Below are 27,924 nucleotides of genomic sequence, written 5' to 3'. Positions count from 1 at the left end.
GGGCTGGGGCTGTTGTCTGCTGACTGTGCCTGGCTGCTGCCCCTTGTCTCCTGCAGCCAGGCTTTCCCGTTTCCCTGCTGTGGTGCTGCGTCAGTGGGGGAGGGCACCACGGTTCCCGCCTTTCCTTGCCACTCCCTGCGATGTGGGCAGTCTCTGACGAGATGCTGGGGTGAGTTGCAGAGAAAGCAATTCCCGCCCCTTCCCTCCTTGCGTCTTGGCGCCGCTGGGGTTTGAAAAGCCCGCGCGCGCGCGCTATCAATCTGCATGGGCTCCTGGTCCTGGCTGGCTCCAGGCGTGGCCTGAAAGGGTTGTTGAGGGAGTGGCTTCTCCTGCGACCGTGGGAACCAAGCCCGCTTTGCGCGCGTCGCTTGCTTGTCGTTCCACCGGGATTCCTGCCTCACCCCCACCGCCAGAGCTGCTTTGCTCAGCTGATCCATAGTACTGGGCTTTGGACCTCTCGAGAGTTCATCCTTCACCTCCTCGCTCAAACCCAAGTAAAACGCAGCTTGCATGGGAGGCGAATCCAAAACCCACCCCAGTCTGTGCACCAGCATGGTGAATTTCGCCCAATATGCGCGAACTGTCATATTTCCTTGGCGTAAATTATGCAGTTCCTCCTTAGTCTGGTCCAAATGACTATCGGACGAATACATCGTCCTCAAACCTTCTAGAAATTGTTGGACATTTTTCATGCAAGGATTCTTGGTTGCGATTAATGGTCTTAGCCACTCCCTGGCTGCTCCGGTGAGATGTTCCACAATAAACGCTACTCTGTGCTCATCATCGGGGAACTCATTCTGGTGCAGCTCAAGAGCATACACGATCTCAGTCTCAAAGCCCTGAAACTCCTTCGGGTCTCCATTGAACTTGCTTACAAGGGTCCCTGCTCTCCTTCCTGGCAGCACTTGGACTTGGGGAGCCCCTCCCGCCTTGTTTTTCTCTGCATCCAGCTTGTTTTGGAGGTCTACCGCCACCGCCCTTAAATGCTGCTCTTTTTCCTGGAGCTCTCTCACCTGTTCCGCAAGTTGTAGCCGGTCGTCCTGGACCTTCTTAGTCTCCTCTTTAGCTGCCTTCAATTCTCCCTGCGCCTGCAGCGACAGCTGTTGCAGTTCTAGCTGGGCTTGCTCAGCGATCTGCCGCCACTTCTCCGCCTCGGACACGCTCATCCCGGCAACTCCGAAGTAGCCCAAAAATGATTAGGAGGTTGCTGTCACAGTGGCCGGAGTGGACTACTTCAGAGTAACGACGCTACGCAGCTCTGCATTTTATTCTTTTATTGGTGCTGCGTATTTACAGTGCTCAAGTCATTGCTATTTACACGGAGCGATGTTGTCAGTCGGTTTCAGAACCTCCTAATGGCTTTTGGCGCGTCTTTCTCCAACACAAAAGCTTTGGCAGACCCATCCTCTTGCCCCTCCTCTTCCTGCGTAATTCTGGAGTTGGAGGGATGGGTCTTCCCCCCTTGCTTGCCCCTTCTTGTCCCACCTGGGACCCTGGCTCCTCTACCTTGCCTGAGCCTCGGACACGACTTCCTGCTTCCCCACTGGAATCGGAACTCTCCCTGCTTTCCCCTTTGCTCGGGGACGGGCTTGAACTCAGGAGGGGAGGGACTTCGCGATATCCCCTGTCCCTCACATTTCCCTTTATAACACTTAGGTATTCTGAGAAGCACAGAACTGGATGTCAGAACTCTGCTGGCAGGATAGTTATAATTTTTGTGCTGCATAAGAGACCTTTGGAAGGAAAAAAGAGCAAGAAATTCAGAAAGTTGCCCAAATCTTGTTTCACCACTGTCTGTAACTCTGACCTAGAAGAGACCTTCCTATGTCAACTGTATGTGTGGAATGTGAAAGACACCCTAAGACAATGTAGTCCATTCAGATTTCAAGATCATCCTGTCTTTTAAGTGGAGGTGTTCCTAGAACCCAGTAGGAGTAAGCACATTCATGTCCCGGGGTCTGAGGTTATGAGAACTTGGGGGCCGCTTCTTTTCATCCATAGCTGGAATATCCATCTTGGGAGGCTTGAAAGTTGCAGGGTCCTCTGCCATCCTGGTGGCATGGGCACGCATTAGTTCCATTGGGGTTGGTTTCTGGGCACCCTTATAGGCCTGGACAGTAAAGCCCCCTGAGGGAAGAAGAAGATTCAAAAGAGATAAGAGAAAGGCAACAGCAGCAAACCATTATGCACATCTGTGCAGATGTACAGCACAATCAAGACTTATATAAGCAATTGCCATTTCATCAAATTCTAAGCACAAACCACCATCAGTCATATGGCATGTGGCAGTTCTGTTTGTCAAAAGATATTTATGTATTCCTATAGTGATAGTCATATGAGGAAGCTATACCTAAAACTGCAACTCAAGTATCCTTTGTGCACATAATCTATGGCAGGCATCCCCAAACTTCGGCCCTCCAGATGTTTTGGACTACAATTCCCATCTTCCCTGACCACTGGTCCTGTTAGCTAGGGATCATGGGAGTTGTAGGCCAAAACATCTGGAGGGCTGCAGTTTGGGGGTGCCTGATCTATGGCAACTTTGCCTTGAACAAAATTTAATTGTCACTGGAAGATTCAGGAGTAGTTCTGGCAAATCAGCATCAAAGGAGCAATGCAGGTGGTCAAGAGTCAGAATAATATTCACTATATTTTTTCTGAAAAGAAGTAGGCGGAGCATCTTTGCTTATTGGGAAAGTATGGAACAGACATTTCATTTCTCTATCAAATATGACTGAAGGCAAAACAGGGAAGCTTTTAAAGTTTAGGGAAGCTTTTAATGTTTAATAGATTGTTGTATTTTAATATTCTGTTGTAAGCCACCCGGGGGGGGGGGGAGTACAAGAACTGAATCCAACGTTTGATTTTCTGACCTTTGAATGCAGCATTCAAGTACTATGCCATAGACTGCAGAAAGCTGTGGACACACATAGTACTATATGCCACACCTTGATATATTCATTCTCTCCTGTAGTCCCAATTCCAATTGGCAATAAATTCTTCCCATTTACTTTTAAGTCTCTTCATAATTTTAACTCTTCATTAGAGCAGGGCTCAACTAATACATCAATTGACTCCCAGAAGCAGAATTCCTGCACAAAGGCTTTCACTTGTGCTATGGGGCTTTCCCTCCTCCTCTCCCCGTAAACCCCAAAATTGGCTCTGGGGGCATCAGGAGAAGCCCTGGAATAGTATGCAGGGGGTAGAGAGGGGGATTCTTTCTGCCAAGCCAAAATGCTTGCCTTTACAAAACAATTACCAAAGTGTGATGTTTAATTTCTCCTTTAGTCTTTAAAGCCAAACACATATTTTTGAAGCATCCTCCAATAAAGACTGTTTTCTTAAAAAGTTGCTATACCTGAATCAGTGTGTTTTTGAAGAGCTCTAGGTCCAAAGAAGCTCCATTTTTCAGACGGTACTTTATCGCCATCCCCACCACCGGAATCCATGGCAGCAAGCTCAGGACCCGTGATGGATGCGGAGGACCCCTGACTAAACCAACCCCTGAAGAGAACAAATCAATTAAGGACTGAAACCGGATAGGCAGACCATGGTAGTATTGGACTACCACAAACATTTAATCCCAACTGAACAATTCTCACTCCACATAGGTTTACACCAAAAAAAGAAATCCAGAAAAAAATTATGTGAGCCACATTACCCACCCACAACAGAAAGACTGGGATCTTTAAAAATGCAGCAAAAAAGCATTGGACAGATTCCACAAACAGGATTCACAAAACCCAAAAGGAAGCTAGGATTCCTATTAATTTAGAATCATAGTTAAGTGCCCTTTGTTTTCCTCTTGGGCAATGTACCTGTATGTGCGCTTGGGAGAGGAATGGGGAGTGCTGCTTGGAGTGGACTGGGCGGAAGAGGCCTGTTTATCTTCTTTTGCCATCTCTCCACTTTGCATCTTTAGGTTCTGTTAGAAAGGGTAAAGATGTACAGCTGGAAGCTTTCCAATTCTAGCAAGTGAACAGCTAGCAGCCACAGTTTAATTTTGTTTCTTTCATTGGCAAAGCATTGGTAAAAGCATGATGCAGCATATTAATGAGACTTGCATGCAAGATTGTATGGAGACATTTCTGCCTTGATAACAGCTACCTCTCAGACATACCATCTTTCAAGTCATCACCCTCTATTACTGAACTTGTATTCTGCTTCAAAGGCATAGCACCCGTTTCCCAGTAATAGTAAATTCTATGTTCAGTCTCAGAAACTTAGGCTTTTGGTGCAGGGAAATAAATAATTTACATAAATTACCTTCCGTGCCAATGCCTCACTGGTACTGATCAAGAGCTCAATACATTATATTTAACTGGCACTAGATTCAAGCTCTCTTAACACAAACTCTGAAACAGGATGAAAACCGGGAAAATCCCTGATTCTATTTTGCCAATGGCATCTATTAGCAAACTTTCCACACTTAGTTCTGAAAAGTAGTAATTTACAACCAATACCAATTTAAGTAATTCACTACTAAAGCACAGTGAGACCCAACACCTTACATGGAGTGACTCAGCCACACGATGGTATTTAGTCTCCTCTGCTGTGAGGCCTTTGTGGGGAGTGTATCCGGCATCTCTCAACCCTGCCTGCTGCTCAAAGCGTTGAATGCTCTCCTGAGTTTGCTCTAGAACGGACAACATGACACATTCATACAAGCCACAAACACTACTGCTTGCAACAAATTTCTAAAAGGCAATATCATATAGCCTTTATAGTTATCAGAAATGATAAAGCACGGTGGGTGAGATTTCTTTAAGTCATCTATTATAAAGCACCAGAGCAACACACAGCACAGTTCAAAAATGTTCTGGAACTTTCATCATTCCAGCAGATTGGAAGGGGAGGACAGGACTAAAGTTAAAAAAGAGAGACCAGTAGAGTAAAATAATCTAAGATTGCTTTGTTTGTTTATTAAATTTGTATACAGCCCTTCACCCAAAGATCACAAGGTGGAGAATATACGTAAATACAGTAATCCCCTTCCCACAAACACATTTAAAAGGCCATAGATTGTTTAATCAGCTAAAGGCCTGGTTATACACAAAATGTTTTCCTTTGTCCTGAGCTCTTCCTACAAGTGAGCTTACTGTATTTTTTTGGTTCCAGAACCAGACTTTCTAAACCAGGGATGGGGAACATGTTGCCCTGCAGGTGCTGTTAGATATTGTTGCTGCCTATTGGCCATATTGGCTAGCTGATGGAGTGGCAGCACATCTTGAGTCACAGGTAGGTTCCTCATCTCTGTTCTAAACCTTTACAGCAACACCTTTTGTTATGTTCTCATTAATGCAGCATAAATTCATACATAAACAGAAGCTGGGCCCAAAAAAGAAGCCACCGGGTTTAGGAGGAACACCTTCAGAATGCCTTCCTCCAATCTACTATTATTCAGAGCAGAAACCTCAACCCTGTCCTTTAGTAGCTTTTTTTAAAAAAGAAAAATGATGCAATAGTAACCGCTATCTTTGAATATTATTAAAATATGTTTCCAGGAATTATTTCTTAAACATAAAGGAAGTTTCCTTCATTGCTTTACTGTAAGAAAGTAATATACCTGAACTAGACTTCCATTCTGCTGTGATCACTAGACTTCCAAAACAGAAAAACTACAGGAGACTCAAAATGGTGAAATATATATGCCACATCCAAATCATGCTGATTCAAGCATATTGTCTATGTGCCAGTTATCTGCCCATTAGTAGGAGGAGCAAATGTACCATTGGCAACCTAATGAAGTTGTTTAAGTCACTGTAAATTCAATGGAAGTGTGTATTCTTAGTTTTCCCAAAAGATTTAACAGCTACAATTAAACATACGTAAGTGCCAACAGATTATCTTCCAAAGCCATTCATTTTAATACATTGACTGGACAAATGGAATGAGTTTGCCAAGCTAACAAGTAAGCGCTGGCAGTACAGTCCCACTACCACAAAACACATAATGAAGTGCTGCAGGACATAAGAAGAACTAAATTTCCATGCTGTTTCCCTTAGGTTACATGCTAGCATTTCGGTACTAAAGAGGAGCAGAATATGGAGGTAGAGCATCAAATTCATTCTTACAGCATTTTGTTTGACCCTTTCCATTAGGGCATCCAATCTCTTTGTAGGCCTTTCTGAACAGACACAACTATATCACAGAGAATAAAAATAACCCACATGGTAATGGGATATAAACCATATTGCAAAATTTGATCTCCAGGTTAACTTGCCTACTAGAGGAACACAAGAGCTCTTACTTGTGATGAGAGAATTCATGATGATGTGGGTGGCCTTGGCCTTCACTACTGGAACCTTGTTCACAGTCTCAGTGGAAGATGAGGGGGTAATGGCAGATAGATGCATGCTAGTCTCCCCTTCCTCATCCTGTGCAGAGGAAGCCAGGGACAGTTTGAGGAGAAAGGGGCAAAATTACTTTAGGAGAATCTCACACACTACTCCTGATCCTCAAGAGGAGTAGTCCTGGAATCATACATGAACTGTACAGATTGAACATGGTGCTCTTGCCATTTTTCCACCCTCTCATCTATAACATTTTAATCACTCCTATTTTCACCAAAAGATCACTCCTATTTTCACCAAAAACCAGATCCGCCGTAGTCCATGAAAACAGGTGAAAATATTCTCTCCTGCATAGAACTCCAACCCCCAAGTCTAGTTCTCCTCATAAGATAACTATGGCTTTCTGATTACTCCCTGCTTTTGAAGAGTAAAACCATGGTTACAATTTGTTACTTGTCACCCACCCACAGCCATTTAACCCTAGAAAAAATCTTTATTTTTTAAAAAATCAATCATACCAGCTTTTTGTTGTGACACACTTTTTGTCAGACATTTCACAAATTCTGACCAGTTACAGCCATTGTAAAGAAAATAAGTGTTTCTCCCTCAATAATTGTTGCTATAAAAAGTATCAGAAGAGCATTTGTATTATTGGCATCTGCTTGACTCGAAAGAAATGGAGTGTGCCTCTGGAGTGAAGGTGCCATCCAACCATCTTAGGGACTACATTCTGGATTTGTGTAGGGTTTACCCCTTAGCCTTTTCTTCCCTGAAGATATCCTGCAAGGCAGCAGAGGTTTAGGATCAGGGTTTTCCTTCTCCTAGGTGGATAAGTCCCACCTCCCTCTTACTTCCCTCTACAGCACATGCAGAAACTGCCTTCTTGACACTTGGACCCACTATGGGTCTTGTCTGCTCAATCTGCCAGAGCCTGTATTCACATGCAGGGGAAGACCCTAACTCACCGAGGGTTTGAGACCACTCAGCTACCCTCACCTGGTTTAGCTGGCCAGTTAAAGCTGTTTCCTGGGGTGTGGCTGTCACATGCTGATAACTTCTAGGAGCCATGGGTGAGAGCTGAGTGCAGCGTGGGGACCACAGGTGGACAAAGTATCCTAGAAGGAGCACAATACGTCTCCCACCAGAGGTACTACACCTCCCCTAACACCCCATACACCCAGAAGAGCAAAGCAATGCAAATTTGATGCCCCTCAGCACAGTTAATTTCAGTGGTTGATTTACTTCCTCAGTGGGACATTAAAAGTGGTATTTACTGGACACCTCATACCACCTCTATAGTCACTCTAGAGACTGCATACCTTGGAAATATCTTCATATTTGCGTTCTGGGACGACTGGCCGTTTCCACAGGATATTGGTGGACATATTAGGAGGAGGAGGAGTCATTGGTGCTGTATCCTCAAGGGCATCATCATAACTGAATGTCCGACGGTTCATTCCAATGGGTTGGGACATCTTTCCTAGAAAGCCTCCAGAGCCATGCTCAATGGCTAAGGACAGAGATGGAAATTTCACAGTAGGCTGCACTTTTAGAATGTCAACTTTATACAAGCAAGTAGTACAGATCACATTAGCACTTATTTCATTAAGATGATCTTCTAGCATCAGTATCACAGGATTTTAGAACATTGTGATGTAACTAACTCTTTCTTTCAGGCCCAAGGCCACATCACCGTATTCCAACTCCGTCAGGGCAACATGCCACAAATAGGCATGGCCACCTTATAGCAGGCAAGCAAGAGCACCTGTGCACAAGCCACTACATGCATACCAGGGAACACACACACAAACCGCAAGCAATATGAAAAATGAAATTGACAATAGCTGTGAGGGTAGTTTCAACCTCTCTGCCCAGTACTATGAAGATGAAATTCCATTAGTGTACTATGCCCCCCCCTCAATCTCAAAGCAGCACCACACTGGGTCAGGGAATTGGGGGCTACTGGAGAAGACTTTGTGGACTGGAGGAAGCCCATTGGCCATTGGTTCACCACCACTGATCAAAACAATGCACTTGATCCATTTCAACCAATAGAGAGTTAAAGGTGCTACTAGAGCTAGAAATTCTTAGGCCAAAGCTCCTAGAAACACTGTTACTCAAACAAGTCTACTGCCTATTAGTTTAAGCACTTGTCTAGTCCAGAATTACTAAAAACCCAAGCCCTGGCACTAAAGCACTTATTCAGAATCTTTTCCCACATGAGACACTTAGGACCAGGAAGGTAATCAACTTTTCATTAAATGATGTTCAAACAGAATAACCCCAGAAAACACAAACTTAAAAAAAAACCAGGCTAGAAAATGTTTAGGTACTTAGGAAGGCCATTCTATTTCATAGGGATCTGATCTGAAGAATTTTCCATCCCTGCCGAGATGACTTTCCCAAACTAATGGCAAACAGCCTTTTCACTCATAATCAGGTAAACAGACACACTAACCATCGGATTTCAATAAATTCAATAGCAAATTAAAAGTCAAGTAATGGTAGCATGAAATATATAATCCTGAAGGCAATCTGAAAAACTACTTCCAGGAACAGATGCAAGAATTCATCTCAGGGGAGAACTCCATCAATTTAGTAATTAATTCATCATTATCTAGTTAGCAGTTGTTGGTCATTAGCAGGGAAGAAAACGGACAACTCCAACCATAAGATGCTAGGTCACCAACAGATGCATTGTTGAAGCACAATTACAATTCTCTCTAGAGCAGAGTCAGATCTTTATATGTGTCTACATTTAAGTGTGGTACAGCTGGACCTTCATAAATACAACACAAATATACTTGGGAGATTTGAATAAAGAGCCTGATGTTATTTATTACAATTACCACTAGACACTTTTACACCTGACACATTTACTTAGATAATTAGTTTTACCAGGAACATCTGTTCTTCTTGAAGCCATGACTGCAAGTCCAGGTGTTTCACTATATGGAAATCCAGAACAGTATTGGTTACCTAATAAAAACAGAGGGCACTTTCATCTGCAAAAGTTACACCATAGCAAAGGATCCTGGTTTATAATAAAACCAGAGTAAGTATGTCAATGAAGCTCCACATATTTTACTTTGCTTATAAAGCTAGCAAGATGTCTAACATTTATTTTGATTTAAATAATGAAGCAATGGAAATGTATTATGTCCTAACTCACTTTAAATTAATCAGCCTGCGTATCATTGTAATAAAAGTTTTTATAAGGAAAAAAAACCTAATAGAGCTTACCACAACTTATGATGAGAGAAAAAGGACCATTCTGTTGCTGATGCTGAAACTAGCAAACCATCCTCACGAGCTTCCATGCAGACAGACTAACAAAAATTCAGAAGCAATAAATCTTTACTAAAGTAAGACAGTCTACAATTGCAGTAAAGCTGTATTCATAATAACCTAATACTGCTAGAAAGCCACTTCAACCTTCATAAAGGAGAAAATAGTGCACAACGCTCAAATGCCTCGTCTGGCTGTTAACCATTAGGTTGGTGGTTCGAGCCCACCCAGTCAGCTGTGAGCAAAATTCCTGTATTGCAGGGGATTGGACTAGATGATCCTTGGGATCTTTCCAACTCTACAATTCTATGTGGGAATTCTCTAAAAATTGAAGTGGTCTCAACTAGACACTACATCAATCACACCAAAGAAACCTTCACTCAGTTGGACTGCCAAGTACTTGCAAAAATATAGGCCCTGAAGTTATAAATCATAATAATAATAATAATTTATTATTTGTACCCCACCCATTTGGCTGGGTTTCCCCAGCCACTCTGGGCGGCTTCCAACAGAGATTAAAAATACATTAAAGCATCAATCATTAAATCTCCACAGCACTAAAGTTATCAGAGTGGGTGAGATATAAATAAGATGCCATAATGTAATTTATATTAATTTTTCTAACCATCTGTTGGCCAGTTCTAAGCATTTTACTCTTCTTCCAACTGCAGAAACTGCTGACCTGGAAAGCAGCCATACTAACACCCAGTAGCTCATGCCAGCATATTCTCCCATATGGTTGCAATTAAGAGTAGACAGATGCTGTAAATGCAGCTTCAAGAGGCACCGAGTCACAGGTATGATAGGAGTGGCAGTGGATTCTCCAAATGGCCACTTTAAGTCTTATCCAGCATTTCTCACTAGAAACCAACAATTGCTACTTCTTGCAGCCAAGCAAGCGGTTTAAATCAAAGTGAGCCTATTCTCTTCCTCCTCCAATAATGTGAGAGAATGCAGGGGCTAGTGATATTGGCTGCTTTTAACATACTAACTGTATACAACATCTAACTGTTGAGGCACTTTACATATTATGAATCATTTTGAACAAACATCAACATGCAAGGAAAATAAGTTTTGCTGTAGGCTCAAAAGGTTTAGTCCACTAACCATCATTCCCATAAGCAAGTGTGTAAGGGAGGGAGGCACACCACCGACAAGTATAGGCAACAGGTCCGTCCAATAGCCTAGGCTACAACCCTATACTCGCTTTCCAGGGAGTAAGCCCCTTTCAGCTCAATGTTTAGGAAAGTTTTTAATGTTTGACGTTTTATCGTGTTTTTAATATTCTGTTGGGAACCGCCCCAAATGGCTGGGGAAACCCAGCCAGATGGGCGGGGTATAAATATTAAATTATTATTAGTATTAGTATTTGGCTTGCTTCCGAGTAGACATGCATAGTTGGGCTGAACACCGACAGGGAAAGGCGAGGCGTTAGTTTACAAAACGCATGCAGTGAGATTAAAAGCGTGTTTAATATATTTTTGCATTTTTACTCGAGAGCAAGTCTCACTGGGCCTCCAATAGGCCTTGCTTCCAAGTAAGTGTTTTTAGGATGGCAGCCTAAGAAAGAAGAGGCGGTTGCCTCAGATTTCACCACAAGCAGCATCTTCCGTCCACGTCCCTCCCTGTCCGGGGGTGGGGGGAAGGAGTTCAGGTATTTTCCATATAAATTCCAAATAAATTTCGCCGGAGCCTTTTATCCCCGAGCCCAGCCTCCTCCTGATGGTCTGCGGCGGTTCCGCGACCGGCCTACCCCGCCCACTAGGCGCCGTAAACAACAAGGCCGCGCTCGGCTGCTTTGCCTGCCTGCCTGCCCTCCCGCCCGCCACTTTCCCTTACCTCCTCCTCTTCCTGGGCCGCCCGCAGCCCCCGAACTGGATCCCCCCGGTACTAACAGGCCCGCTCCGCCCACAAGTCGGACGAGAGCAGGAGGCGGAGGAGGCCGCCCGCGAGCAGACGCCGGTCAACGAGATCCGGAGGCGCCATGGCGCAGCCCGAGCCGGGAGGAAGAGCTCAAGCAAGACCAACCCAGATCAGCAACAACGCAGCTGACAACCTGCAACTGAGAGGACGCCGGCAGAGGGAGCATGATATATAAGCTTAACGATCTCGCGAGATTTCAGTCTCGCGGCGTTTGAGAGGCGAATGCTGAGGGAACTTAACCGTCGCTGTTCGGCATACGGGCTCCGGCAACGGAGACGGGCAGAGCTTCGGGGTTGTGCAGGCATTGATCTAGCCTTGTCCTCTATGAATCTGTCTAATCCTCTTTTAAAGATATCCACGTCGGTGGCCTTCAGTGCCTCCTGTGGGAGCGAGTTCCATAGTTTGTGCGGAGAAAATGTACGTTCTTTTGTCTGTCCTGAATCTTCCAGCATTCAGCTACGTCGTACAGTATGTTCTAGTGTTACTAGAGATGGAGAAAAATTGTTTGTTTTCTCCATGCCATGCATAATTTTATATCTTTCCAGTGCTTTTTTCTAAAAAGAAAATGTTTAGGGATACTCTCATTTTCCTACTCCTATTGAAATACTGCCCCCTCAATGTACCCCTGTGTCCCCCAAGAAAAAAGCATTGTATCTTTCTATCATGTCACCTCTTCTCAAAAAGCTCCAAAATGTTGCAGCCTTTTCTCATAAAGGTATTGCTCCATCCCTCAGATCATTGTGGTTCCACCTTTCTGAAACTTTTCCAGCTTGAAAATAACTTTTTTGAGGTGAGGCAATCTGAGCTGTACACAGTGTTCCAGGGGCAGTTGCACCATAGATTTGTACTTGTATCGACAGTTTTATTTTCAATTCCTTTCCTAATGATTCCTAGCATGAAATTTTCTCTTTTTTTCACCGCTGCCACACACTGTGTCAGCTTCTTCATCAAGTTGTTCACTCTTTTTCCTGGTTAGTCCACCAGTTCTGACTCCATAAGTGTATAGGTTAAATAGGATTTGGGGCCCCAGCATGCATGAGTTCACACTTATTTACATTGAATTGCCCTTGCCATTTTACCACCCATTCACACAGTTTGGAGATGTCCTTTGGAAGCTCTTTGCAATCCTTTTTTGTTTTGATGACTGAACAATTGAGTATCATCAGCAAACTTGTCCACCACACTGCTCACCCCTAACTCTAGATTTTTTTAAAAAAAAGTTAAAAAGCACAAGTCCCAATACTGATCCTTGGGGGACTCCACTTTCTACATCCCTCCATCAAGAGAACTATCTATTTACTCCTACTTTCTGCATTATGTTATGTAACGAATTCCTAATCAATAATATGTATTCCTCTTGTCCTGTATCTGCTTACTAAGCAGTCGTTGGTGAGGTACCTTCTCAAAAGCTTTGTGAATATCCAAGTACACTGTGTCAACTGGATCACCTCTATCTATATGGTTGTTGACACTCTCAAATAACTAGTAGGTTAATCAATCAATCAATTATTTATTGCATTAGCATTTAGCCATAGCATACACCCAACAAAACAAAACGGAATAAAACAATGGCAAATGCATGCAACAGAAAACATAAATTGATCGATGCTACAATCAAGACATAGCATAATAAAACTTTAATTACAATAAAATAGGTAGAACTAAAATCTAAGCATTAAAAACCAAATATCTGAAATTACTAATGAATATATAACAAATAAGAACCTGGGATAACCTCTACAAGTTAAACTAGGAACAGAATAAGGAGGAGGATGCTGGTCCGGGGCTGGATCGTGCTTCCCTGTCAAAGAAACCCTAAGTTAGGTTAATAAAACAGGCCTTACTCTTGCAGAAGTCATGCTGGCTCTGCTTCAGCACAGCTTGTTCTATATGATTGGCCACGGTGTGTTCCGTTGGCCTAAAAGCGGTTTAGTCATGCTGGCCACATGATCCAGAAAGTTGTCTGTGTATAAACGCCAACTCCCTCAGCCTGAAAGCGAGATGAGTGCCGCAACCCCATAGTCGCCTTTGACAAGACTTAACCATCCAGGGGTCCTTTATCTTTTTTACCTATATAGGATTGGTTGTTTTATCTTGAACAATACCTCCCACCAGTTTCCCCAAGGCAGACGTTAAGCCAACCAGCCTGTAATTTCCACAGTGCTATTGAGGAATCTGCCCCTTTGGGGATTTCTGGTTTGCTAATTTGATGCTTTCTTTAACATCCAGAGCAACACCAACTCCAGTATGTCTTCCCTGTTCTTCCTATAGTATTTATATCTACCTATAATCATGTTCTGCTGGCAGCTGGTCCTCTCCTTTCCACCAGGCTAGTCATGCTTGGAAGGCCTGTTATGAAACGATGGGAATGGAGATTCTGTGCTCTAGTTTTGCGTAACGTTGCTGAATTGCCAGTGTATTCCTATAATACAGGAGCAATTTAGTGACAAATCAAATGACAGCCTTGAAGCCACATTTCAAGGCTGTAATTTGCCCCCACCCCAAATTCCCTGACACATGCACACCCACACGCCTCATTGCGGCAGACGAAAGTTTGGTGAGATGTGGAGGGGGCAACTTTTGCCAAGCCCAATATGCATGTGTACTTAAAGGCAGGAGAGGGGGGAACTGTCCAGAACAATTATATACCTTCAATAAGTGATGCCTTTTTTCTTGTTTTCCTCTTCCCTCCCCATTAAGTTTTCCTTTTGTATGATGTCTATTACCGGTAGTTTGTGAGCTGGAAGGCAAGGGACTGGTTTGTCTTTTAATCTCTGTACAGCACAAAGAAAAAAGTAGGAACTTTAGAAGTAACGTTATTATTTTTGTTAGAAGAAGAGTGAAACTGGAACCTTGCAAACGTTTGTGCGGGGCTCACAAGGATTTCATATGAAGGTACAGTCCTAATATTCAACTGGTATTCCAAAGCATACTGCCTCTGACAGTGGAGGTAGAACATGTTCAGGGTTAGTAAAGTAAAGGTAAAGGGACCCCTGACCATTAGGTCCAGTCGTGACCAACTCTGGGGTTGCGGCGCTCATCTCGCTTTATTGGCCGAGGGAGCTGGCGTACAGCTTCCAGGTCATGTGGTCAGCATGACTAAGCCGCTTCTGGCAAACCAGAGCAGCGCACGGAAACACTGTTTACCTTCCTGCGGGAGCGGTACCTGTTTATCTACTTGCACTTTGAGGTGCTTTCGAACTGCTAGGTTGGCAGGAGCAGGGACCAAGCAACGGGAGCTCACCCCATCACGGGGATTCGAACCACCAACCTTATGATCGGCAAGCCCTAGGCTCTGTGGTTTAACCCACAGCACCACCCACATCAGGGTTAGTAGCCTCTATCTATCTATCTATCTATCGAACTTTTTTTGAAAATACAAATTAAAAGTAAAACAAAACAGATGCAAAAGGTGAGTACTGTACTAATATAACAAGTTTAAGACAATTCAGTAACTATGCATACTAACAATCTTAACTCTTTCTCCTTTAGATTTTCTTTAAAGGGTTTCAGGGTGAAGAGAGAAAATAACTCAGAAGGTCCATAGTCTAGAGTACATGGGCCAGGGCAGAGGGCAACTTTCCATTGAACTTTAGCACTTATAGCTGCAGAGAAGCCCTTAAAAGCAGGGTTGGGTTGCATCCCAATAACCCCATATGGAAAATAAAGGAAACTGCACACATATTTCAGTATTCTTTTGTGACCTTTGGGAAAGTCAGAATTTACTGAGTGCCCTAAATCAGCAAAGGATTGTTGTTAGGCAAGGTATCTGCTTGACACTGCAGTTCCAGCAAATAATGCTGTTGCTTTTATTTTTTAATGCAAATATGTCAGAGAAAGGAGATGGATATAATTCTGAAAATGGCAATTTATTCCTCCCACATAAAGGGTGCTTTTCTTCCACAATGGGCTGGATAGTTATTAAATATTAATAACTTTCATTAATTATTAACTTTATAAAATATACCTTTAGGAATCATGACACACTTCTCAAAGGCTGCTCAGAGTTTAATAAAAAAAACACTCATAATAATACAGTATTACAATGGAATGGAGAGAGGGGTCTCAGGTCAGGTCCCTATCCTGGCTGTTGTGGGCAGAAGCTGTTTCTCTTATATTGCCTCTTATTCTCTCTTCCCCTCAAGACAATATGGTTCCTCAGAAATCCCCCCCCCAAAAAAATCTTTTTCATCTTTTAATTTTTGTCTTTTGTTATCATTGTTCTCTTTGTTTTATGTACATTTTAAAATGAAATAATAATATAAAACATTTACAAAAAGAAAGTTCCCCCTTCAGATGTTTTGCCTCCCCTTCAATATTTATCTACACAGTATCTAAAATACCAGTTATGTGCTGTCTTTTAATATCAAGCCCTCCCAAGGTGGTTTACAAAAGTTAACTAGCTTTATATACCGTATCATAGCAGGAACACTGTGCTTCCAGATGAGAATCATCTTGGAAAGCTTTCCGTCTACCTGCTCCCCGGACCCCCAATTGATATTACTTTTACCCATTCCTATTATCCACTTGGCCTGAGAATTGATACTTCTTTCAGCCAGGAGTCCTAGACTGTGGCATGTCTGTAAAAATACAGTTAAAAATCACACCTCCCCAGCTTTATCCAACTTGTCTCTGAATACAGATTGATGGAAACCGCAGGAGGCGAGAATGCTCTTGTGTTCAGGTCTTTTGTGCCAGGCATCTGTTTGGCCACTGTGAGAACAGGATGCCGCCAACATGATTTTCATGGCTGTGCCTGAGAGGCAGACCAGTTCCAACCTGCATTTTGCTTTGTTGTTGTTTAGTCATTTAGTCGTCTCCGACTCTTCATGACCCCATGGACCAGAGCACGCCAGGCACTCCTGTCTTCCACTGCCTCCCGCAGTTTGGTCAAACTCATGTTTGTAGCTTCGAGAACACTGTCCAACCATCTCATCCTCTGTCGTCCCCTTCTCCTTGTCCCCTCAATCTTTCCCAACATCAGGGTCTTTTCCAAGGATTCTTCTCTTCTCATGAGGTGGCCAAAGTATTGGAGCCTCAGCTTCACGATCTGTCCTTCCAGGGAGCACTCAGGGCTGATTTCCTTCAGAATGGATAGGTTTGATCTTCTTGCAGTCCATGGGACTCTCAAGAGTATCCTCCAGCACCATAATTCAAAAGCATCAATTCTTCGGCGATCAGCCTTCTTTATGGTCCAGCTCTCACTTCCATTTTGCTTGGGCATGGACAAACCCTCAGACCATTTAGTCCATCTAGGTTAGTACTGTCTACACTGACCGGAGGCCACTCTTCAGGGTTTCAGGCAAGCTTCTTCTCCCTTAGCTCTACCTGGAGATGCCAGAGATGAAACCTAGGACATTCTGCATCTAAAATGTCCTGTCATCTTGGTATGAGACATGAACAAGGTTGGCCAGAGACATTTTGGTCTCTGGGGTGAACCACAAAATGGCACCTCCCCACCAGGGAAGAAAAGGTGAGTGAAGTTATACCTCAAGAACAAGGTGGGATTAAAGATCTACATCCAGATCTGCTGCCCCTGTGGATCCTGCCACCAGAGGCAATTGCTTCACCATGCCTCATGGGTGGGCCAACCCTAGACATGGGTAGTGGGGCTTGTGGCCCTACAGATGTCATTGGACCCCAGCTCCCATTACTGTATTCCCAGGCAGCATGACCAATGGTCAGGTATAACGGCAGTCGCATTCCAGCAATAGTGAGAATTCCGCCCTCTTGGTATAAGGCAATATTACGCTCAGCAATACGTTTTCTCTTTCTCTGTCACCCACCGCCCGCCCCCTGGGCAATCTTACTCGGTGGAGAGGCAGAGCAAGTCCCCTTTAAGGCCGAGAGTGACGTCAGCTGGACTCCGTCTGCAGTTTGCTGGGGCTGGTGCTGCCACCGGCCGGGGAATTCTCTGGCTGTTTAGATTGAGTCAGCAGCGCGCGCGCGCACACACATAGGCTGTTGTTGGTCAGCTGGGCGCATCTGCTGTGGATCGCTGCACTTGCTAGTACACAAGCCTCTTCAACCCAGGTTGCTAACTTGTGAAATAAGGAAGGATACGGATACAAGGCAAGCCCAGGAGGCTGCAGGGGACTTTTCTGTGCGGGTTTATTCGGAGTGAGGCGCTGCTGGTGTGGTTGCAGTTGCCTCTCCGCCTGATTGGAAATTGATTCAGTCCGGTTCCTTCGCCCATGGCTCCTACTGGCGCCTTCAGGCACCTGAGCCTGGCGCTGGGCGCAGCGGTGGCCGCCCTGGGCTCCCTCCTTTTCATAGCCTGGAAGATCTACTTCCGAGACGTCAACGACAGCTGCATCGGCTGGAGGGGGCGATGGGAGCAGCAGCTGGAAGAGGAGCTGGGGCGCAACGCACCCGGAGGCGAGGAGGTAAGATGGGTGGAGACTGGGAGCGCCCTATGCTCAAGGCCAGTGCTACTCTGTCAGCCTCCCCCTGGGACAATTGCTGCTCCGTTGCTAAAAGGAAGAAATATGTTTGGATCCACCCAGATCAGTCCTTGCCTTAGGGAGACAGAGCAGATGTGGCAGGTGGGGTTGCGATTCCAGGAAAGGTCCTAGAACAGATAAGTCAACAGTCCGCTCCTTGAGCACTTGGAAAAGGATGCCGTGATTCCTAAGACCCAGCATGGGTTTCTCAAAGACAGGTCATGCCAGAAGAATTTCATTTCATTTTTCATAGAGGTAAAAGCTTGGTTGATCAGGGGAATGTTGTGGACATACCGGTAGTGCTTCAGGCTTTTGAAAGCGCCCCCCCCCCCCATTCTTGTGAGGAAGCTGGTAAAATGTGGAGTGGATGAAGTAATTGTTGGGTGGATTTGTAACTGGTTAGCTGACTCAACCCAAAGAGTACTCATTAATGGTTCTTTGTCATCCTGGAAAAAAGCGACAAGTGGGGGCCAACTGCAGGGATCTGTCCTAGGCAGATTGTCTTTATAAATGACTTGGATGAAGGAATTGAGGGGATGCTCATCAAATTTGCAGTTGACACCAAAGTGGGAGAGGTAGCTAGTGCTGCAGAAGACAGAATCAGGATCAAGTATATTGTTTTTGGATGCTTAATCTAAGAACATTTGTTGCTTAATCTAAGATCTTTTGCTCCATAGGTTGCATAGGTTTGTGTATAGTACACAAAATAGCTTGATCTTCAATTTGGCTGGTATCTTCCTTGTTTGGATGCTTAATCTAAGAACATTTGTTGCAACTGCATCTAACAGTGCAAGCCTATCCATCTCTTTCATCTCTAAGCGACCTTCCCCGTCAGCCTAACAATAACAGCTTTACACACAACCCAAACATTAAGTCTGGTTTTGCAGACTTGACAAATAGCCACAGGTGAGGCTGCCAGTCATGAAAGGCCCTCCTGCAGCTGTACTACTGCTGTGCCTCAAATCTTTTCTTCTCTTTTCAGCCACCTTCCTGTGAGTATCAGGTTTTGGTTCTTGGTTTGGATGGGGCTGGAAAAAGCAGCATTATCCACTATATCTGCAGCACAGAAGCCAAGATGCACATAGCACCCACTCAGGGCTTCAACTCAGCACAACTACAGGCCAATGGGCTCCAGATGGACCTCCTGGAGGGTAAGTCCTACCACAGCCTCCTGGAAGCAGGGCAGTCTGGGACAGTGGGAGAACTTGGCCTTGTAAGTGTCCTGTGTGAGTGCCTGGAGGCGGTTGGAGGATGGATGGCGGCTAACAGATTGAGGTTGAATCCTGACAAGACAGAAGTACTGTTTGTGGGGGACAGGAGGCAGGCAGTTGTGGAGGACTCCCTGGTCCTGAATGGGGTAACTGTGCCCCTGGAGGCCCAGGTGCGCAGCCTGGGAGTCATTTTGGACTCACAGCTGTCCATGGAGGCGCAGGTCAATTCTGTGTCCAGGGCAGCTGTCTATCAGCTCTATCTGGTACGCAGGCTGAGACCCTACCTGCCTGCATACTGTCTCGCCAGAGTGATGCATGCTCTAGTTATCTCTCGCTTGGACTACTGCAATGCGCTCTACGTGGGGCTACCTTTGAAGATGACCTGGAAACTACAACTAATCCAGAATGCGGCAGCTAGACTGGTGACTGGGAGTGGCCACCGAGACCACATAACACCGGTCTTGAAAGATCTACATTGGCTCCCAGTACGTTTCTGAGCACAATTCAAAGTGTTGGTGCTGACTTTTAAAGCCCTAAATGGCCTCGGTCCAGTATACCTAAAGGAGCGTCTCCACCCCCATCGTTCTGCCCAGACACTGAGGTCCAGTGGTGAGGGCCTTCTGGCGGTTCCCTCGTTGCAAGAAGCCAAGTTGCAGGGAACCAGGCAGAGGGCCTTCTCGGTAGTGGCACCTGCCCTGTGGAACACCCTCCCATCAGATGTCAAAGAGAAAAACAACTACCAGATTTTTAGAAGACATCTGAAGGCAGCCCTGTTTAGGGAGGTTTTTAATCTTTAATTGATTATTTTATTCTTCTGTTAGAAGCCGCCCAGAGTGGCTGGGGGAACCCAGCCAGATGGGCGGGGTATAAATAATAAATTATTATTATTATTATATTGTATCATTGCTCTGAGAGAAATGTGCAAGGAATTCTCTCTACGCCATTGCATCACAAATATTTTTGAGGGGAGGGTTTTACTAGAAGCTCTATGTACCTAAAGCAGAACTGAGTGTTCCATGCACCTCTTTTCTTTGGCAGTTGATGGTTGCCAAAAACATGCCATATACTCAACATGTATGGTTTTTATTTTTGGTCCTTTTTGTGTCTCAGTTGGTGGCAGCCAGAATCTTCGTTCGTACTGGAACCACTACCTCAGCAAAGCCCATGTCCTAGTGTTTGTAGTGGACTCTGCAGATGGCTTGCGCCTCCACACTGCCCGACAGGAGCTCCATGGCCTGCTAGCAGAGGACCCTCAGTTGCCTCTGATAGTTCTCGCTAACAAACAGGTGGGCCTCTTCTTTCACCTGGGACTATCTACAGAAGAAGCCTTTCTCTCTCTTTTTTTTAATTTTTTTTTTTATTAATTTTATAGTAAGTACAAAAAAAAATTACAAAAAGCAAAGATACAAAACAAAAACAAAGATTAACAAAGATTAACAAGAAAAAAGATACAAAAAGAAAAAGGATATTCTTTAGCCATTGACTAATATAATTCTTAATCTGGTGACTTCCCTCCCCCCTTCCACGCTTCTATTAATAACTAATACAGCGCTTTCTCCTTCTTAACTCTTCACTTTCTCTAAAACAAAACTCATTATCATTATTAATAACAAATTTCTTATATTAGTCTGTAATAATAAACCATAAATCTAATATTTTTTGATCTTTAAAACTAATCATTATAAACTATTGCTTCTATAGCCTCTTTGTACTTCCACTTCCCTTATTGTCCATTTTTAATCTTATAGTTTTTTTCCAAATATATCTTGAACTTCCTCCATTCTTCCTCCTTTCTCAACCTAGGGCCCACAGATGTTCTTGAACTACAACCCCCATTATTCCTGACCGCTGGTGATTCTGGCTAGGAATGATGGGAGTTGTAGTCCAACAACCTCTGGTCCAAGGTTGAGAAAGGCTGGTCTAGAGCAAGGCAGAGGATCCTTTCATCAGATGGAGCAGGACGCCATTCCTGATAGGGATGACTCCCCCTGCTGGAGACAAGCAGAATCCTCAACTTGCAACATCCTCTCTAGAGGGGAGGAGTCATCCCATCTCTCCAGACCAGCCTGCTGCAAGGGAAGGTTAGGTCTTTGTGTCTCTGTGTGTGCTTGAGTGGGGTGGGGCCAGAGGCAAAACTGGGCATGCTAACGGATATATAGTAAGTAATGCAGAAGTTATCTTTTGTATAGTAGGCCACACAAAGGTTAGCGGTGTTTATGTTTACACACACATCTCTCCATCCTCCAGCCAGGCAAGTAAAAGGCGTCATCACAGTCCAAAGATAACATTCTAGCCAGGCAAATGGACACAAGGAAGGTGCAGAGCAGGGCTGGTGAGAGATGTGTCCTGGGGAAGAGTTCCAAGGGCCAGATGGAGATGCCCGGAGGGCCACATTCAGCCTTGTTTCCCACCACTGATCTAGAGATGGAACCCTGGAAGTGCAGAGATGGAAGGGACCCCCAAGAGCCATCTAGTCCAACCCCCTGCAATACAGATCTTGTCTGTGCACTTCACATCTTCTGTATATCATTTGCTTGTACTGATATGACTAAGAATATTGGATAGCTTATGTGTTGTCGTCATAAGCGTTTAGTGTCAAGTATAACTGTCTCCTTCCCAGCCCTCCTTTTCACACGGATCATTGACTGAGAATGAGTGAAAGTAGATTTAAAGGTGTGCTTAAATACAGTTCTCTTAAGGACGAGTGGGGAAGGGATGTCATTTGTTCAACCTGTGATCTATGTCCACTCTAGGACAAGAGTGATGCGCTGAGTGTGGCAGAATTGCACGAGGAGCTGGCATTGCACACCTTGAAGAAAAATCAAAGGGAATTCTTTCTCCTGCCCACAAGTGCTACTGATGCTGGCCTGGCCACCAGAAACAGTGTTCTCCACCTGAAGCACCTGCTGATCAAACTCCTGGCCCAGGTCTGAAGGTTCTTCAACACCTCCAGGATATTCAAGCCAGATGGGGCCAACGGTGGCATCATTCCTCCTGGCTTCTTGAGATCTTATCCTCAGTGAAACAGGCTTTCCAGGTCCTCAAAATAATTTTGTAGGTGTCTACTAAACCCCCTTCTGGAAAGAAGCCTTACCGCCAATATGGCCATCGAGACCTTGGCTAAAACAGGGGCAAAATATACTGACCGTGGGGATAATACAGTAGTCTTGGGGGTGGCTGCTGGCATCTGCTGCTGAACAGTCCTAGGGAACTGCACTGTCAATACTTGCACTAAGAACTACCAATTTGTCTTCAAGACTCGACACACCAGATCTATAGGAAAAGTGCCCTGTGCAGGCTGGAATACCTCATCCCTCACTGGCCTTTTGGGAAGCTGGGGATTGACTGTGTCCCTATGAAATACTATTAAATCCTCGCTGCAGTTAGTGGGTAGCAGGATGTAGTGTCTCAAACTGTCACGAGGGCTAGTCTGAAAGTGGGTGTTATAGGGGCATCTCAGCAGAGCATGTGCAAGCAGCTATTCTGTTGAGGTGTCCCTGATGGCTGTTAGGGCTTTAAATGCTACTTATTAGTGCAATAAAATCTATCATCTGATAAGTAACTTGATGGCTTAGCTGATCCCTCTCAAACATACTAGATGCCCTTGAATTACAGCCATTTCCTTAGCATGTTGGAACAATTGTGCTTCTGAGGCACTAGCTCCTTGAGGCATTTTTACAGCCAGTGTCCTTGCTTAACTTCCAAAGCCAAGTTAGCCCCCAGTGAATTACTACCCTTAATCCCTTTCTGAAGAAAGCAAGTGTTGTGAATTTCAGTGAAAGGCTGCAGAAAGAACTGGGAAATTTGAGGTGCCTAATATGAATTGCTGTGCCCAGGTTAATGAAGCTGCAAATCCCTTTCTCAGGTTGGTGCTATGTTTGATCTCAGTCACTTGGCTCAGGACTCATTCTTATATAATCCATATTCCTCCTGAACTGGAAACTGTAGTGTCAGATAGTGGTGGCTGGGACATGCCAAAGGCCGGCCTCATAGTTTGGGCTGCCCGTGATGTGGAAGAAGTTGGTCTCAGACAAAATGCCAATCTTACCTCTAGAGAAATGAATAGTTTTACATGTTCAGCCAGGCAGTCCTGCAGAGGAACCCTGTGCTTACAAGCACAGAGAACCCAGCCCTTGTGTGCTCTTTCTCAGTACACATGCCAACTTCCTGTTCCCTTTAATCACAGCGGGAAAACAGCATTATTGCTTGAGCTTGAGCTACACTCCTTTTGCAAAACCTGGCCACCTCTCCTGTACCATCAAAGATTATGGGAAGCTTCGTTTGTGCCTGTGGCTCCTAGCCCTAAGTTCCTCTTGCCTGTATGAAATGGATAATTGGTGACCAACTGTTTACACTATGACCCCCCCTCCTCACTGTATCAAATAAACCTTGAGTTGTTTGTCTCAGCTGTAAGGGAATATGGTTGTGTTTTCCATGCAGCTAGAGGTATCACAAGGCCAGCAGCATCATGTGTCATTACTGTTAAGAAAGGCAGAACTCGAGGAGTGTTAAGGCCACTGCCAATACATGTATATAATTACATTTAAGCGCTCTCTCTCTCTCTCTCTCTCTCTCTCTCTCTCTCTCTCACACACACACACACACACACACACACACACACACACACACTGTGTGTGTATTTTCATAGGAGCCTTCCCAAGGTCAGCTTCCCTTTGTACTTGTGTAATGTCATCTCACGGGTGGACCTGCTGATACACAAAAATAGGACTTAAAATACTACAGCTGCAAAACGTCAAGAAAGTGAGACACCTTTCCATAGCAAGAGGCCAATTTTTAAAGAAACTTTTTTTTAAAGAAAGGGAAATATTTTACTCTTCATAAAAGAATGCTTGAAAACATACTGGCTTTTGATTACATTGGTTTACTACGACTTCTTGTTTCCATAGCTGGATGATGCACCAAAATTTCCTTAGGACAGTCTTCCCCACCTGTTCTCCAGATGGTTTGGCAAAACTGCTTGTCACACAGCAAGAACAGGAAACATCCTTTGGCTGTGCTTTGTTATTGACTCGGGGCTTGGGAAAGAAGTTTATTTCAACTAGGATCTATCCCAAAGCTAAGACGGTGCAAGCAGAATGCAGCAAGGGCTCTCCAACAATTAGAGGTCAGACAAAGTCCCATCTACATAAACACCTTCCCATCTTCTCTCTTCAAAGGGCACAATTACAGAAAATCCAACATTTCAGTCCCTAACCAGAAGTCACTTGAGGGCAAACAAGGATCTGAAATAATATAGGTGCAGCTGCTTCTGCCCATTTCCTTGGCGAGTAAAATCATTGCTGTTCCATCTTCTCTGGCTGCAGAGAGGCAACAAAGGTCTGGTATTCCTCAGGGTAGAAGCGTTTATATACATTGATTTTCCTCTTTATTTGCTTTGGTGTGTCCTGGTAATAGTTCTTCTCATCACGTGCCATAGCCTAGGAGGCAAAGAGTAAAGTTGTAATGAGCTACCTCAGCCTTAAGGAGGCCTTCCACACCCAGAAAGTAAGCAGTATATTGTACACTAGGAGTCAGCAAGTGGCTGTGCACAAAGCAAATGGAAAATTACAGCCACAGGAGTGCAGTCAGAAAATGTAGACAGTGTTCAGCTCAGGGTACAGGAAAGCACTATGGATGAAAAGAGGAAGCAAACAGGGCATTGAGCATGCTCAGCAGTTTTTGTTTTTTTAAAAAAACAGAGAAACCAGGAAATACTGAAAATTGAACATTCTAATGCTAGCAGCTGCAACCATTCACCGTAGAGCTTCTATAACAAAGAGTGCCTACCTTGTAGTTTTCACCATGGCTCCGGATCATGTGCTGGACATAGTCAATAAGATCTCGGGAGAGCGACTCTGACTTCTTCTCTGGGAGGCTGGCCTCCGATTCCAACTCTTAAGTGTTAAAAAGAAAAGGCAGTGAAGAAGAGGGAAGCGTTTTTGCACCCTGTGTGGCCTTTTTCAAGCAGAATAAATAGCTAGATTCAACTAGTAGGATCACTGAGGTCACCCACTGAGGTTCGCCATGCACCAAATGCACTGGCATGATCCTTTTGTGGCCAGCCAGCCTTTAGCGTCTAACAGAGGATGGGAGGGGGGGGTTGGTTCAGATGGAAGTGGCCTCCAAGATATAAAAACAGCACACAACAAAAGACTATGCAATGCATGGTATCGCCAGTGTTTCCCTGACAATGAGAGCTGACACACTCCAGAATACTGCACTTAATTTGAATAGGATAAATGGTGGCTCTCAGGATTTATAGTTACAACAGTTCAGGTAAAAGGTTTCACTATGAGGCATCAGGCCAACATTGTACATTGCCAATATGAAGCTATTACCAACCATTTAGTACATATGGCTTCCGCACAGTTTTCACATTTGCTTCTTGTCCATCCACTTCCATTTTCAGCAGCTGCATTTTAAAAGACATAGTAGATCATGTTTTAAACCAATACATTTATTATGCATTGCTTTGTATGCTCTAAAATGCTACCTAACTTTATAAATTCCTTAGCTGGCATGTTTTCATCTTTCCTTAAGAACTTAAAAGGATTCCCAACCACCCCATTTATTTTTCTGATTTCATCATGCTCATTAATATTAACTGGAGAAGATAAAAGCACATGAATAACAAAGTTTCACTTAATTTGTCTTTCACTAAAGGGCAAATGTGATAATACTTGAGGCAAACATGATGCAATGGTACTTCACCAATGCAGTCAATTAAGCCCACTAAGTAACTCAAATTTTGGTAGCATCCCTAGAATAATTTATCATTGGGAAAGTCATTCTGCAGTACTTCCACAAACCCAAACAATTTATGTTCCAAGGAACCTTGGGATCATAGAATCTTAGAGTTGGAAGGTACCCAAGGATCATCTCGTCCAACCCCCTGCAATGCAGAAATCTCAGCTAAAGCATCCATGACAGATGGCCCTTCAATCTCTGTTTAAAAACCTCCAAGGAAGTAGAGTCCACCACCTCTCGTGGGGTGTCAAATCTATCCCTCATCAAGGGGTGATGGAGATTTTTACTAGATCACCAGAAATACCATGGAAACACCCCAAGGTTCGGAATTCACCAAACTCTCCATCTGACCATTTGTGTTCCTGACCATTGTGTCTAGTATGAAGGGTGAAGTGGGAAACCGTAAATGAGTTTGAAATACTACCTTTTTATGTTCTCACAAACAGGTTTGAAATAACATTTTGGCAACTTCTTTCATGCATACCTTGTGTCTAGCCAAACACTACATGAGACTTTATGTCCAGGCATAGATATAACATTTCCTTACTCAGAAATTTCCCCAGCTATTTCTGCAGCTGCCACTTTGTACATATTGTCTTGCTGGGACTGCATCCATCACCCATAAACTGGTATATAATCTAGTTTTGGTTGAACTCCCAACCTGGAAAATTTACCTGCATGTCACTACTCACCTGTTGCATTGTTTTCGGAATAGGTATAGCCTTGTTTGGATCAACAGCCAGGCCCATTTCTGCCAGGTTCTGCTTTACAGTTTTGGTCCTATCCCAGGCATGTCGGATTTGGGTACTGGACAGAGATGGGGGTTGAGAGGAAGAAAGAATCATACATTAATATTATGCATTCTTGAAGGGGTTCTTCCCCTCTCTGGTAAGAATGGCCACACAACTATCTTAGAGAAAATATTAGCCACACTTGTCTACTCTAGACAGTTCTGCCTGATTTCATTAATTTTAAAAGCCTGTTTGTTTCCTGGAATGCCTGCAGTCTTTCAACACATGGAAAGTAGGTAGAATGCTACTACACATGAGGTGTCTACTACCAAATGGTTCCACAGGAGTACTTTTACTTCTGATTTACTGATAGGTCTAGCTTGGGAAGGGTCTTTGAACTACGGTACCATTAACTTTGCCCAGTGGCAATTCAGTACTGTACTTGATCTGCTGTAATCAATACTCTCCAGAATTGCTCCCAAGCATTACGAGTGACAGAAAAACATTCTGTCTTCCATGGGCAGGATATGTAGAAAACACCGTACAGCATTTACTTATTCGTAGTTCGTTGGTTGGTTGGTTTATATTCCACCTTTCTTCCCTCTTGGAGTTCAAGATTCACAGGATTCTCAGGTCACCCATCCTGATGCTGATGAGACCTGCTTAGCTTCAGCCAAATGGCTGCATCTATGCTCTGCATGGCACTGTAGAAGGGATTACAGAACAGCCTTTCTCACCAGTAATGGCCAAAAAGAAACAAATGGAGGGTTGTACTTTTATCAACTTTAACTTCGGTGACTGGCTAAAGCTGAAAGAAAGGTCGCAGTGCAGAAATCAGCAGGTTCTGCTGTGCTTCTAGAGATGGTCAGTTCTTACATTGCAGGGGGTTGGACCAGATGACCCTTGGAGTCCCTTCCCACCCGCGAAGGTTGGTTGACCAGAGGAGCCCGGCTCCTCTCCCCCCTCCCCCCCCCTCTCTCTGCCGCCCTCTCTCTACTAAGCCCACCTGGCACCTCCACTTCACCCCAATTCCCGGCTACTCACCATTTTATACGGGGCGCCGCGCGCTTGCGGAAAGCCTTGTTCTGCTTCTTGCGATCGACATTATAGTTGTACTTTTGCCGCCGGCTCTTCCCTTTGGCTTTCGGCATCGCGGCGACTCAGCGGAATATCGGCCACAACAATCCAGCCACACGCGGCTTCTAATACGGGTAGAAGCCCGAACCTCTGGGAGCGTCAGAAGAGAAAAGACCTGTCGCCCCGATGCCTGATGGGAAACGTAGTTCTA

General features: G+C 44.4%; 3 protein-coding genes across 9 annotated transcripts; 1 reads left to right on the top strand and 2 right to left on the bottom strand.

The window, feature by feature from the left end:
• Positions 1 to 1,642: 1,642 nt before the first annotated feature.
• KIAA1191 (KIAA1191 ortholog) lies at positions 1,643 to 11,639 on the bottom strand. Of its 7 annotated transcripts, XM_035105795.2 has the most exons (9): positions 11,421 to 11,639; positions 9,537 to 9,622; positions 9,192 to 9,272; positions 7,613 to 7,803; positions 6,251 to 6,377; positions 4,512 to 4,636; positions 3,819 to 3,925; positions 3,359 to 3,504; positions 1,643 to 2,127 (listed from the first exon to the last, which is right to left on the bottom strand). In XM_035105795.2, the coding sequence occupies exons 3-9, from the start codon at positions 9,217 to 9,219 to the stop codon at positions 1,919 to 1,921; spliced, it is 933 nt and encodes a 310-aa protein (XP_034961686.1). In that variant the 5' UTR covers positions 9,220 to 9,272; positions 9,537 to 9,622; positions 11,421 to 11,639; the 3' UTR covers positions 1,643 to 1,918. The 7 variants fall into 7 exon arrangements, with proteins under 7 accessions (XP_034961686.1, XP_060127594.1, XP_034961685.1 ...); XM_060271611.1 differs by having other exon boundaries at positions 7,613 to 9,272; positions 9,537 to 9,648; XM_035105794.2 differs by having other exon boundaries at positions 7,613 to 9,272.
• Positions 11,640 to 17,435: 5,796 nt separating this feature from the next.
• On the top strand, positions 17,436 to 24,838 carry ARL10 (ADP ribosylation factor like GTPase 10). Its single transcript, XM_035105798.2, has 4 exons — positions 17,436 to 17,890; positions 18,930 to 19,098; positions 20,269 to 20,444; positions 21,912 to 24,838. The coding sequence occupies exons 1-4, from the start codon at positions 17,699 to 17,701 to the stop codon at positions 22,089 to 22,091; spliced, it is 717 nt and encodes a 238-aa protein (XP_034961689.1). The 5' UTR covers positions 17,436 to 17,698; the 3' UTR covers positions 22,092 to 24,838.
• NOP16 (NOP16 nucleolar protein) lies at positions 24,021 to 27,893 on the bottom strand. Its single transcript, XM_035105799.2, has 5 exons — positions 27,681 to 27,893; positions 26,598 to 26,712; positions 25,501 to 25,570; positions 24,946 to 25,052; positions 24,021 to 24,596 (listed from the first exon to the last, which is right to left on the bottom strand). The coding sequence occupies exons 1-5, from the start codon at positions 27,785 to 27,787 to the stop codon at positions 24,453 to 24,455; spliced, it is 543 nt and encodes a 180-aa protein (XP_034961690.1). The 5' UTR covers positions 27,788 to 27,893; the 3' UTR covers positions 24,021 to 24,452.
• Positions 27,894 to 27,924: the final 31 nt, after the last annotated feature.

Source organism: Zootoca vivipara, chromosome 2 (genome assembly GCF_963506605.1).
Source record: "Zootoca vivipara chromosome 2, rZooViv1.1, whole genome shotgun sequence".
Classification (NCBI taxonomy): Eukaryota; Metazoa; Chordata; class Lepidosauria; order Squamata; family Lacertidae; genus Zootoca; species Zootoca vivipara.
Note: the sequence above shows the minus strand (reverse complement) of the source record. Positions and strands in the feature narration are given on the sequence as shown.